Source organism: Carassius auratus, chromosome 45, assembly GCF_003368295.1.
Source record: "Carassius auratus strain Wakin chromosome 45, ASM336829v1, whole genome shotgun sequence".
Lineage (NCBI taxonomy): Eukaryota > Metazoa > Chordata > Actinopteri > Cypriniformes > Cyprinidae > Carassius > Carassius auratus.
Window position 1 is genome coordinate 8,981,000 of NC_039287.1, and position 14,339 is coordinate 8,995,338.

At 37.0% G+C, this 14,339-nt stretch overlaps 1 protein-coding gene across 1 annotated transcript in view; it reads right to left on the reverse strand.

The window, feature by feature from the left end:
* Window positions 1-277: 277 nt before the first annotated feature.
* The window catches only part of mthfd1l (methylenetetrahydrofolate dehydrogenase (NADP+ dependent) 1 like), a 30,002-nt gene continuing 15,940 nt past the window's right edge, over window positions 278-14,339 (reverse strand). Inside the window, exons 20-28 of the mRNA XM_026233355.1 lie at window positions 12,210-12,321; window positions 8,303-8,442; window positions 8,155-8,196; window positions 7,409-7,509; window positions 6,939-7,116; window positions 6,003-6,110; window positions 5,367-5,519; window positions 1,276-1,400; window positions 278-1,155 (exon numbers count right to left, since the gene is read on the reverse strand). Coding sequence (XP_026089140.1) covers window positions 1,311-1,400; window positions 5,367-5,519; window positions 6,003-6,110; window positions 6,939-7,116; window positions 7,409-7,509; window positions 8,155-8,196; window positions 8,303-8,442; window positions 12,210-12,321 — 924 coding nt within the window. The 3' untranslated portion in view covers window positions 278-1,155; window positions 1,276-1,310. The remainder of the gene's footprint in view (window positions 1,156-1,275; window positions 1,401-5,366; window positions 5,520-6,002; window positions 6,111-6,938; window positions 7,117-7,408; window positions 7,510-8,154; window positions 8,197-8,302; window positions 8,443-12,209; window positions 12,322-14,339) is intronic.

The window sequence follows — 14,339 nt, forward strand, 5'->3', positions numbered from 1 at the left end:
TGGAAAGACCCTTTGGGGGCCAGTCGTCTGCTACTGTTTGATGCATCACAGCTCTTTATCCTAATAAAAGACCCAAAATCTAATCTAAAGGAATTCCATCTTTGTGGACCAACAGTTTGACTTCACAATAAAGATTAGTGATTCATTAACTCGCTCATACATGTGCACACATCACTAATGCATTCTCTCACACACTCATTCACACACCAAAAGTGTTTGGTAAAAGTGGCACATTAATAAACAAAAATAAAATGAATGAATGAAAATGTTAACCATCCAATTTTCAATGTCCAGTATTGGAATACAATTTTATTTTTGTCTGGCCAGTCATGTTGTTCTTTGACTGCCTTTTTTTCACTGTAGAATCTATAATACTGGAAAAATACAGGTTTTCAAGAATACATAACTGTTGCAACAGTCAATGGAATTCTTCTTTACTCACGTAGCACACAGTAGTTAGACTCAAAACAGATAACAGTGGAATGTCTGAAACAAGACTTTCTGGCATGTACCCACATGCATACACAGGTAGTGAGATTATGCAACACTTGTACATTTATGTCATTTGTATCAGAGAGAGAGAGAGAGAGAGAAAAGGCGTCAAACCACTAACCCCACTTGTAATTTTGTTTTGTGTAGTGTCTAAAAAAAGCACCTTCGATTTAAGATTTTTGGCATATTTGGCAATACCACTGAAACTGTTAAACAAGATTTAGTTATAAAATAAAATAAAAAGACATGGAGTTTGCTTGAATATTGTTACCATATTCCATAGGTAATCTGAAACATTTAAGATAGAAATATTAAAGCATTAATGGAATTTTTAGCTTTATAAAAAATTGTGCGTTATTCGGTTGTAAACACAAAAGCACTATGTAAACAGAAGGGTTAACAGCAACAAAATGTAAAGCTTAAAACTTCACACTTCAATTCTCGAAACCAACAAATCAAAATAAGAAGTTACTGCTAAATACAAAAATCATAAAGCTAGCTAACATTTAGGAGTTAAACTTGGTTAAAAAAAAAAAAACCTGTGCAAACCAAAATTAGGAATGTTTGTCGATTTAACACTCAATAGTTTCATGGCTAGAAGACCGTGGATGAGCTGTAATCAGTAGCGTATGAATGGAGGCCTACACAGATGCTGAGGAACACCTGAGAAACGAGGAAAGCAAGAAAAAGGAGAAAATTTTAGAAATCTGATCTTTTTGTTGTGTGGCATAAACAAAGCACAAAAACAAAGTCATTGTTCTGGCACTGTCAATGTGTTCTTACTGGTCAAAAGCATGTGTGTGACTGCAGAAATGTGCTCAGAAGAGTCCTTTTATCTCCTCCGTCACAGGATCAAGGTCAATGTCGTAGAAACAGGGTCGCGTAGGCAAGCCTGGCATGGTGCTCATCTGAAAGAAAAAGAAACTTTATGATAGCCAATAAATATTTGTATTATGCAAAACATTTTGTGCGCAAATATAACATCACAGCACACAGTAATGGAGTCAGAAAGTGAACTGGAGGTTTGTTGAATTAAATTTGGTACTTAAAGGACTATAACTGATACATAAACAAGTGTTTCAATTAGTCTGTTACTATTGTAAAGATGTCTAAATATTTTAATGTTTTAGAATATTAAACAGAAATGTTAACAGGTCAATGTATATAAGCAATCAATAATCACTCGGTTTTAAAAAGTATGCAGACTTAGGATTGATTTATTGATTAAGGAAAACTTAAAGGTCATTATTTTAATTGGATTCAGTGGTCAAACCAATCGATTATATAAAAGAGAAATGAACAACCTTAAAAATACCACAGATTAAAATCAAGTGACTGGCATACATGTGAGACCCAGGCAAAAGAAGTACAATTATCTTAATTAAATTATCATAAAAAATAAAAAAAAAACGACCCAAGACAAAGAAAAGAGACAGGAAATCATGTCGTTTATTCAGCAATTTCACCTTGCCCACAGAATGTAAAACTCAAATATAAAGATCCTGCCTTTGTTTTCTGTGGTCACGTGCACTTCTGAGAATGAAAAAAGACATCATTCATCCCAACCTTTTATTGAGACTTCCGTTCCCCATCTTTTCTTAGAAACTTCATCACAGCAACCACAGCTTGAAATATTTTAAGGAAATATTGACAACCCAGGAGCTGTTTAATGTCTTATTGGAATAAATTAAGTACCTTATAGAAAGATAAGGTCAACCAGTTGAACAAAATCTGACCAGTTTTTTAGTTTTTCATATTTTTTTGTAATGAAAAAAGAAAAACCAAGTTGGCAAACTGAAAAAAAGTTATGATCCAGAGCATGACATCACCATGCGGCTCAACTAATAGGTAAATCTCCAAAGATTGGATTGGTCAATTCCATACGACCCCAAGAATTTCAAACAGGTTTGGGACTTAAATCCAAATGATTCAAATTTGGGGTATTTTCTTACCAATTAGTTGCACTTTCTTCCAATTTGCTTAAGTACCATTATGGCACAGGGTCGAAAATACATAGCAATTTCAACTGTTGTTAAAAGCACACGAGACTGAACACAGATTGGTCAGGTTGAAGCTCCAACTCTCCCCTATCTCTGAGACAGATGCAACACTGTCTCAGCAAATACACTTAAAAGGTCATCTGCTTGGCTGTGTGGTGTTTAGATGTCTTCTGTGCTAAAAAAAACATACAAGGGATTCAATAATTGACCAGGATACAAATCTGCACTCAAAGTGAACTTTCAACAGTTTTTTCCCTTCGGTTAAAGAGTTCACTTTGTGCCGTCATAGGAGCATTGCCATGCAAATAAACAGAAAATCTAGTTGCTATTCTAAATTAAGCCAAGAAATTCCCACAATTATTTCCATACACAATACTCCATTACATAGTCAATGTTCAAGAACAAATGGGAACTTGATTCATTTGAACACTTGGTTCAAATGGGCCATGTTTTCCTAACCGCAGACCATTGTGTCGGTTTATACTTTCTACTGAACATGCTCTTCGCACCAGTCTGCAGTTGACATGTGCTCATGTCAGCATGGTGGTCAGGTTGCCAAAACACCATACGCCTTCCAGCAGTATCATCAGGAATTCATTGTGCAGCTTACAGCAGACACGGATTTGGGCAATAAATTTCCTGAGCTGAATGGAAGCTAATATAGAGTCCCATTGTTCTCTGGCTGACCCCCTCCCTAGCATATCTGGTGCATGACATCAGTTACTTCCTTCTGTAGCCCCCCATGACTGCTTTGTCCCTCGGGGTCTGCCCTTGAAAGAAACGGGCATAATAACACACACCTGTCTTGTAGCCTGAGCCCCACAGTTAACTATGACTGAGAGACAGCAAAGATTCGGTTCATAAAATAATTAAATCTTTTTAGTATCTGGAAAAAAATAAATAAATAAAAACAAGCCCTTTAGAGAAATTTGACCTTTGCTATCATATAATCAATTACAGGTAACCCTTTAGTATAAGGAACCAATTCTCACTATTAACTAGTTGCTTAGCATGCCTATTATTAACATATTGGCTGTTTATTAGTACTTTAATTTAAAGGCACACATTCTACATCCCTAAATCTCCCCAAAATATAAACTTAACAACTACCTTACTAAGTACAGTATTAATAAGCAGCAAAAGTCACAGTTAATGGTTTGTTAATAGTGAAAACTGGAACTTATATTCAAATATATTCAATATAAAAATATATTCGAATAAAAAACAACAAACATTATTTTAAATGTGTAATATTTCACAAATCACAATTACTGTTTACAACATTACTGTTTTTACTGTAACTTTGATCAAATTAATACTGGAGGCTTCTTTAAGAGGCTTCTTTCAAAAGCAATTTAAAAATGGTACCGACCCTGAACATTTAACAAATAGTTCAAAAATAATAACTAAGTATTAATTAATCTCTTTCCAGACTTTATTGCATGGTAACTGATGATCGTAATCTTTTTCCTTAAAACACAACAGGATGATTTTTCATTTTATTACTTTATGGGCCATGGAATACATTTTCAAAACTTTATATGTTTTATTGATATTTTGAAAAAACTGCAGTAAAAAAAATAAATAAATAAATAAAAACTGCAATATGTTTTAATTGTATAATAACATTGACCTCTGCAATGGTAAACAGCACTACCTCCTTAACATCTGACTGTATTACAATTAAGCAAGCAAAAGAACTAGATTTGAGGAAAGAAATAAAGAAAACCAGAAGAGCAGATAGAAATGAAGAGATTACACCGAAGTTCAAAGCACTGGCAGTAAACTCTGAGACGGGTTGGAGGTGAGAGGTCATGAGCGCTGGCCGTGTGTCCCGCAGCAGGCCCATGGAGATGAAAGCGGACAGAGCGGTGGTCAGACCGGACGGGCTGGGTCACAGTCACCCATCTCCCAGCATGCCGCACAACAGACACCTCACCCCGACCCTGACCCCACACTGCAGCCAGGACCTCACTCTCAACCCGGAAATGAGCTTCCTTCCCTAAACCTCACCCAGCCAGCAAAACATACAAAAGCCAGAAATACTGGCTTCAATACTTGATCAAACTGGGGCACAAAATCCAGTTAGATGGGATGTGATCAAATCAAAATAATCACATTTAACTTTTTTTAACCTATCAAACCAATAGATTTCAAACTTCAGAGTTCATACATGTTTATAAATGTTTTGAATTGATAGCTTTAAAATGTACAAACAGAACGGGAGAATAAAGAGTCTTGTTTTATATACCCCGATGTGGGAAGTCTGATTGGAATGGCGGTTCCTAAGGTGAACCAGCTGGGTTTAGGAAGAAAGTCGAGAAAACATCGGGGGAAAATCCAGGGACAGAGTATCTTAATGAAAACCAAAAATATGCGCACACTCAGAAAAGCATGGGTCATTCAAAAGTTGACCTCCAAAAAACCACACATGCTCTAAGCTCTGTTTTCTCAGGGCTTAATCAAACTGTCTCACAGATTTAATCATGAATCCAAACTGAGAATCAAGTAGACTTGTCATTAAATGAAAACTACCTTGACCAAACATTTTATATCTTCCTTAGGCCAAGCAATATTGGCTTTTAGAGAGTAAAAAAAGGAAGGCAAAGGAATTTGGCATGAGTGCTGTTTTTAAAAGCCCTAACAAGGTCATAGATCACAGGCTCAACCCTAATCCTGGATCCTATTAGTAACTGAAACATTCACCTACAAGCAAAGGAAATAATAAAAGAAAGTAATATGAAGAGGTAGTGGATGGCTTCAAATAGGTTTAAGCCATCAAATATATCAGGAAGGAAATTATGTACATGTAGACAGAAAGGAAAAGAATGTAATAAGATGATCTTACATCAGATTTTGAGGATAATTACTTACAGTTCCAACTAAAGGGTAGATAAACCCTGCCCCGATGCTGGCACGAATGTCTCTGATTGGCAGGATAAAACCAGTGGGAACACCTTTTTTCTCCGGCATATGAGAGAGAGACAGGTGGGTCTTAGCCATGCAGATGGGAAGAGCACCAAAACCCTGTGAGAGATTTACAGACTGTTAATATCCACCAGGACAAGCACATCTCTTGACATCCGTTAGCTGTTATGTTGTGAGATGCACTGCTTCACAGGATTCAATTCAAACCCGTTGGGCCAAGATTATCTAACCATTTGATATAATTGAGCACACAGCTCATAAAACACATTTTCTACCAACATCAAACATTAGAAGATGGTGAAACTTAAAACTGGTAAACAAATACAAGCATTAAAATTTGACACTGTTTGATAGAGTTGGTGGATTTCAATGAATCAGTTCAAATCACCAGTTTCAATGAATCCATTCAAAACTATCTTCTTGTATATAAAGATATATAATTTTTTTATGTTATATTGGAGCATGTAAATAAAAAAAGTTTGAAAATATTTACATTACCTTTAAGATTAAAATAAAAAAGCTCAAATATCAAAATTGTACATGCATTTGTTAAGTTCGGTGGCAATGTACAGCCCTTCTCACCTGCTGATTGTAGTAGTCTATCTTAGCTTGAGCCTCAGGTGAAAGCTCAATATCATCAGCACCATAAACCTTCTGTGCAATAGTCCGAATTTTCTCTACAATAGGATCCTGTTAAAAAAATATACAAATAAATAAAAAAAAACACACAGGGCTTACTTAACAAGTCAAGAGAGAAAAAATATATGGGAAAAAAATAATAAATCATTCAAACAATTTAACTTTTTTTTTTTTTTTGCAGTAAAACTTAAGGTGCGTCCCAAATCACACTGAAAATTCCAAAAATAAAAAGTGCACTTTAAATACCCGGATGATGCACTAAAATAACCAAAACCATTAATAGTAGAACATTGGACACTTCATGCACTCAACTGCCACAGCTTCGGTTACGTAAAGAAGGGGGAGGAGCTATCAGACTCCAATTATAAATGACAAAATTACCATATATAAAATACACTACATGAATGAGTAAATTGTGCATAAGTAAATAGTATATGAGTGCATAGTGTATAGTGCATCATTTGTGAGGTTGCTTTAGCTTCCACCTATCTGGTGGTCATAAAATCCCCCCAGGCAGTTCTCTGTAGAGAAGCAAGTGTCCAGACCTCTAAAAGGATAATAGAGGCAAGCTAGAGCAAAGAGCAGAGATTAACACACCTTTCATAGCATCAATTAATCAAAGTCACAACCTCTAAGCTCACTTAGGTTAACCCAAACCAGCTGATGACCTTACATCCCCCCCAGCCCCATCTTAACCTGACATATACACACTAGGAGCAACACTTGTACAGCTCATTGTACAAGATACAATCATGTTTAAACCATCCATCAGAGACTATTTGCTCTGTCTCAGTGGGGATTCACATGTTACCTAAGTTCAATGTTTGCTTTATTAATATTTAAAGTATTATTTTCACAAATAATTGTGTCTGGCATCACCTGGAGATTGTAGAGGAACTGGAAATGGTTCTTTTGAGATGCAACTTCCTTCACTGCATGTGCCAGCTCCACAGAGCCCCGTCCACCTCTGGACCAATGATGACACTGCACAGCAGCTGAAGCCCCAGAAGCCTCTGCGATGCGACACACCATGTCGATCTCTGCTTGAGTGTCAGTCCTTCACAGAAAGAGAAATGTCACACGGCAAACACAACACTTTGGCTAAATATGGTCATTAATCAAAAAGTAGGGGGGAAAAAATAACTTCCAGACATACTGGAAAGACGCACTTACAAATAAGCTCAATTTGGACACCATCTGTTGGCGTTTTTGATCACACGCTTTCTCACACACTCTTATTACTCTGCTTTACGTCAACCATTGCTATTTATAAATTGTTTAATAAGCCAAAATTTTCAAACCTCATGTTTTTGGAAGAAAATGCATGTTGCAGATAGACCTATTCTTACTTGAAGACATTCAGAGCAACGACCACAGGGACTCCAAAGAGATGAGCGATCTGAATCTGTTTCTTTAGGTTACAACAGCCATCTGCAACCAGCTGCAAATTCTGATAGAAAAAGGTAAACATGGACATTTCAATAATAATAAAAAGTCTCAATTGCAGGCTTGAATGTCATTAATATTTAACAAATACGATTTTAAATAAAAAAAACATTCAAGCACCAGCTGAGCTTTCCAGAGGAAAATGATCACACCAGTCTCAGAGAATAGCTATCCAAAGCTTCAGTGCTTTCTGTTCCTCATTACAGAACCGCACAATTAGCTTAATCACTTGAGTTATTTTCTCAGCTGGGGTTGCTTTAGAGAGACTGATGAAAAGCAGGTATGGTATTTCTTAGACAACAACTCCCATTATGCCTCCGTGTCTTTAGCTTCAACAACACACATTGTATTTACCCTGTTAATTGAATAACACAAACCACATTTGGGAGGGAAACAGGGAACTGGAGGGGGTGGAGATGATGTGCTCTGGGCCTTTGCCTGAGTGAGGTGAGGCAGACACTCATTCATTTACTTCCCTACCTCCTTCCAACCCTCTTTATTTTCATTCTGTCGTTGGGGAGCAACATCGCCACTTATTGTTGGAGCAGGATAGTACACAAGTGCAAAAAAACATCTTGTTCTTACTAGAATTAAATTAACAAATCATTCACCCTACAAATATGGTAATTTGAAGTAAGAAATTGCTTACCTCACTGATATATTCTTTAGGCAGTGGTACACCAGCTGTAACCTAAACAAATATGCAGTATATTCAGAAAGTTGAAATGTATTTGGCATATAAATGTCAGGCATGTTAAAGATTATGTGAGTGTACACACAGCAGCACACACACTTACATTTGGTCCACCTCCATGCATCTTCAGAGCCCGAACTGTGGCTACCAGCACCACAACATCAGGTGTGAGCCCAGACGTCCGACACTTAATGTTGAAGAACTTCTCCATGCCAATGTCAGCACCAAAGCCAGCCTCCGTCACTGAGCAGGGACGGAGAAAGAAATTAAGAAATTGTTGAGAACTTTTGCAAATAAGAATCTTCAAATAAAAACTGCTCTTTTGTGCAAGATACAGATGTAAACAAATATTCTGTATCATTCCCTTATTATTATTGCATAGAGCCGGATAAGAGCACATAACACACACATGCTTTCTCACAAGTAAGAATAAAAGCAACCTACAGTTAGACAATAAATCACAACCATATTAAGAGCGAGCATGCAAGTCCTCTCCGTATGTGTTACTGCGGACATGAATGAGTGATCAATGGAACATTGTGTTCAAGTGCTGACAGTGGTGTAGAAAACATGATCATCTCAAACCGTTTTGTTAAGATGTTTTCAATTTCAATTGTTTTCCTTTCCCCTTCAAGTTTTATTTGTTTTATGAATGAGAGATATCAACTCTTTGTGTTTGAACTAGTCTGTATTAATGTGTGTGTGTCATTGAACAGTAAGCATGTGTGGAGTATTTCCATGTATCCATTTTTCCCAGAACCCTGCGAGCTTCCTGTGCTACTTCCCAGGCTTTTGGAGCAGGAGGTAATGGGAAGGGTAATGTTGTTCTTTCCACCAGAGAGGTCTGGCATATTTTCTGAGGCTCTACATGTTTGTGTGTGTGTGTGTGTGTGTGTGTGTGGTGGTCAGGCACTTGGATTTGAATGGAAATAATCTTCTGAAGGTAAGCATTTTGTTCAGTCACACACGCATCAGCTCTTGATCACTTACAGTTAACTTCATGTAATTCAATTACCATATGATGGAAATATTTAAGCATTTAGACAGAATTTAAGAAATCTAATGCTTTTGCATTGATAGCATGTCCAGGGTGACAACATTGGCGCAGCTCTGGGCAGGAAGGAAGAAAGGCAAAACTGCAAAGTAAGGAAAGAAGGAAAAGTGAAAGTAAGTGAGTGAAGTGATGTGTGCCCAAGTACGGTGACCCATACTCAGAGTTTGTGCTCTGCATTTAACCCATCCAAGTGCACCCACACAGCAGTGTACACACACACACACACACACCCGGAGCAGTGGGCAGCCATATTGCTGCATCACCCGGAGAGCAGTTGGGGGTTCAGTGCCTTGCTCAAGGGTCTCATTTCAGTCATGGTAGTGAGAGTGGAAGAGAGCACTATACATTCACTCCACCCACCGACAATTCCTGCCGGACATGAGACTCAAACCCACAACCTTCAGGTTTCAACTCTACCCATTAGGCCATGACTGCCCCCGGAAAGTAGAAAGGCAAGTAACAAGGAAAGAGTCCATAGAAAGGGAAAAAAAAAGATAAAGAGGGAATGTTTAGATAGGAAAGAAAGAAAGAAGGACGAAAGTTTAGGAAGAAAGCAATTAATATTTAGGAAGGAAAGGAAGGAAGCAAGGAAGGTAGGTTTAGAAAGGAAGGAAGACGGTGCAAATTCATCCTATAAATCTGTATAATACTGTATAAATTTATTTTAGTAACTAAGAAATCATTTTGTGTCACAGAAGAAACCCCCATTAAAGCACAACACAAGCCTGCTGTTGCAGTTATTTCACTTATGCATGTGTGTGAAACAGGCAAAAACCATGGAATCAGTGTGTTATCCTGGAGGCAGTACTCATGACCTTGAGACGACCAGGTGCTGTAATAAACTGACCCACCCCACCCGTATATGAGTGTACAACACCAGGCCTCGGGTCACCCACACACCAGTCAGGTACAGATTTACAAAGGGAATGTGAGGTGGGGAGTATGTTATTGCCCTTCAGGAACTTTCAGAGAACTATCAGACCATCTATCAGTCTGAGGCTTGTGTGCCGTGGTTCTGTGAAGTGGATCTGTTGTGTATAATCAGCTGATAGCCAGCGTCCTATCTCTCACCCACAGCAAAAACACTACATAACACACATACCTTGGCATCAGGTAATGCATACACGTCGCCCTCCTTCACTAATATTTTGCAAAAATCAGCAACTCCCAGCATTCCTACTGTTAGTTGAGGCTGATACTCCAAGTCTAATATGGACTTCTCTGAATTCAAGAACAAGACCCATCTGCGTGTCTTTCGCAATGTGATAAAACAAACAATTCATTTCATACTGTGCTCCACAGAGGGGCCTCTTGTAAAGTTTACAGGGTTTATAAAAAACCTAAAAAATAAAAAAATACAAAAAATACAATTGTAATAAGACTTAATGGTGATGATAATTAGTAAAACATTCCAATTAGAAACATTACTGTTTTAATGTTTCGTTGTAAAAAAAAAAAAAAATCCAGTAAAATATTAAAACAGTAGTGTTTATCGGCACTGAGTTTTTATGTACATCTCAACTCATCATGCATCACATACGTTTAATTAAATTGCAGCCTTTTCAATTTGATAATCTCAGTACGCCATATTGTGATTTGGGTTTTATTTAGTTTAACCATGCAGCTCTTCTAGAAGAATTTACTATTTACACACTGGCAGAAACTCAGCCGTAGGAAAAAGCACTGAAATTCTAGAGGCGGTAACTCGACACAGCTTTGCCTGGTTTGGTAGGCAGTGTTTTCATTGGGTTTACACATCTCAGCTTGTCCTTAAATGAGGGGGTGAAGCTTACACCGTTCTTAGTGTGGACCACAGGGCCTCCGCCATTCCCAGCATTCTTTTAGTGTCTGGGGCATGTTGCGGAGCAGGGGAGAGATAGAGAATAGCAAAGGAATGAGTGAGAAATGGAGAGAGGAAGTAATAAAGTGAAGGAGAGATGGGAAGATAGTGTGTGTGTGTGTGTTCTGTAAGGCACGTATGTTCAGGTGTGCTGAAGACTCAGAAGACTAGTTTGGTTCAGCTTTAAAAACAAATAAACTAAATTGTCACGTTACATAACCAAAGCTATAAATGGTTAAATTAAACCAGCTTTTCCTCCTCCAGAGTTCAGCGAAATAGCAATTCATACCACTAGGCAATTAGCCACTTAGTCCTACCACTTAGTATAACATTTAAGTCTAGAAAATAGCCTGATGCAAGTTGCTACATGTGAATCAAAACTGGACCCTATTTAAACATTTGGAAAATATTGTTTTTTAAAGAAATGTTTGATTTTTGTTTTTAAGGTGAAATAAAATTTCCTCAAAAAATGTATCATGGTTTTCACAAACAAATTAAGTGTTTTCAACACTGATATTATTAAGAAATGTTTCTTAAACTCCAAATCAACCTATCAAAATTTCTGTAAGATCGTGCGACAATGAAGACGGGATTAATGAAGCAGAAAAATTCAGCTTTCATATTACTGTATTGTTCAACTGTTTTGTTAAACCGTTCAACTGTTTTGATCAAATATCAAACATAACTCTTTAAAAACAAAAGAAAAAAAAATACTTAACAGTAATGTTTTACAAATTCTTTAACATTTTCAATGATATATACATCACAACTACATAAAAATAAATGCAATTATATTAAATTAAAGGTTTAAAAACAGGACTGCATTGGGTAAAATAAGTTTATAGATGAAATCTAAATTTTAAAAGGCTTTTTTCTAGAACAAGATGTAACAAATGTATTATAAACAGGCATTTTGGGGTTCAAGCATGACAGGATTCTGTGGTAGTGGTGGGGAGGGGTGGTATCAAAATATATTTGTTAACAGGAGTCTTTTTATTTTAACATGGCCTTTGTCTCTGGTCAATGAATGTGTGTGACTATAAAAAGATGCAGGTGTGCGACTGAATGTGTTTGTTTGTTTGTGTGTGTGGATATACTGTATGTGTGTGCACTCACCAACATAACCCTCTTCTCCAACTAGTTTAAGAGCCAACTTGTCTGCCAAGACAGAGGAGTTTCCATGGGCGATGTTTGCGAAAGGTCCAGCATGCACAAACACTGGAGTGCCCTGACATGACAAAGACATAAACAATATCAGTGCACACCACCTGCATTTCAAAATAACACACATTAACAGGTGTGCCTCAAGATTACCTGAAAATACTGTAGAAATGTTTAATTAAGAGCTGGTGACTAATAATACAAGACGTAGGGTTTAAAGATTTAGTTTACCCAAAACTGAAAATTAGCCCAAAAACTACTCGCCCTTATGTCATCCTAGTTGTAGATGACGTTCTTCTTTCAGACAAATCTAGTCAGAGTTACATTAAAAATTGTCTTTGATCTTTCAAGCTCACTCAGTGTTGCCTGCATCAATCCAAAAGAAGTTAAATAAAAAGCACCTACCCTTAATAAAAAGTGTCTCACATCATTTTGATATAAGCCAAGAGGAGACTGGTTTTCCTTTGCTAAAGTAAGGAAACTTGGATTCCTTTGCTCCTGTTAACAAACACTGGTTTTCACGAGACTCACCAGCACATGTGCAACACTGGCCTCATACGTCATCCGCCCGCTTCAGTGTACAACTCTTGGCGCAAACTAGATTCAAGTGATTATTACACTTACAAAAAGGCATTGATTCGCTACAGGAGGCCTTTGTTCACCCCCCTGAGACATGTGGATGGGCGCTTTTTATTTAACTTCGTTTGGACTGATGCACTGCAACACCTGCTGGGTGCCATTAAACAGCATGAAAGATCAAAGAGTGTTTTTTGTCTTTTTTGGTTTTTTATAACTGACTGGATTGGTCTGAAAGAAAAAAAGTTGTGTACTTTATGGGCTAATTTTCATTTTGGGGTGAACTAACCCTTTTAGTAGTCAATCTACATGCCTGAGTATTTTGCTTAAAACGTTACATGGTTAAGATTTTATATGTTAGGACCATTGTATATTCAACAACAATAAATGTTAAATGGGTCTGGAAAGTCTGTTTCATCATCATAAGCCAGAAAGCATTTAAAGCTCTGTGAATGTGAATATGAGTTTTGAGCTGATGACCCTGTGGTACTCTGTAACTTCCTAAACACTGAAAAGTGACACTAGCAGCTTAAGGGACCGGAAGGAGAGAGTGCAGGAAAATGGAAAAGGGACAACATACAAAACAAAGAAAGACGTGATGGTGAAGTCATTTAATTTCAGGAAAGGGATGCAAAAAAAAAAAGAGCTCCATGAGTTGGAAAGAGACCACCTTCCTTTATTTATTTAAAATTTTATCACTGCATCCCAGCATCCTACTTTTACTACCTTTTACAGGTGCTGATATATACTAAATATTCTACATTAACATCACCTTTAAGACTTTAAAGAGCAAAAAAATTAGTGAGAAGTGAAATGAACCAAGCTCATTTTGAGACATGACCTTATTAGCTACACAAGCCTGCCAGAGATTTATTGATCATTTCATTTAATCAAAAAGATTAGTTTGTGTTTTGGTATTTAGTTAGTAATGTAGATTCATGTATAGTCCACATCACTATATTTTTATTTTAAGCTGTTGGACAAAAGAGTAGTAAGTTATGTATTTACTTGATGTTTTGATCTAGAGGCCTTATGAACCATCATATGAAAGTTATGAAATCTGATAAACATTAACTGGACACTGATTTTGACAATGTGCAGCTCATTATAACCTAAATAGGTTTCACAGGTTTAAAATTTCAGACCTAATTAATCAGTTCAGAAGATCATCAAATAACATTCATCTGCAAAAGAATTCAATAAATCAATTTACAGCATCAAATTTGCTCACAAAATGGACGTATCTGGCAGCCTGTCAAACAAGCCCAAAAAAAGCACAAGTGATGGTCTTTATGCATGACTGTGGAGGGAAAGAAATAAAAAAACTATAATATATATTTAAAAAGAAAGATTGGAGCCTTTTGCCCTGTAACTGTGGAAAAGAGAAGAGATTTAACATGCCAATGCCGGGAAAGTTAGAAAACAGGAAATACCAAGTGTGCATAGTAGATGGCAACAGGGTGCTTATGCTTATTTAATAGGCAAAATGTTCATCTTATTTTGACGTTT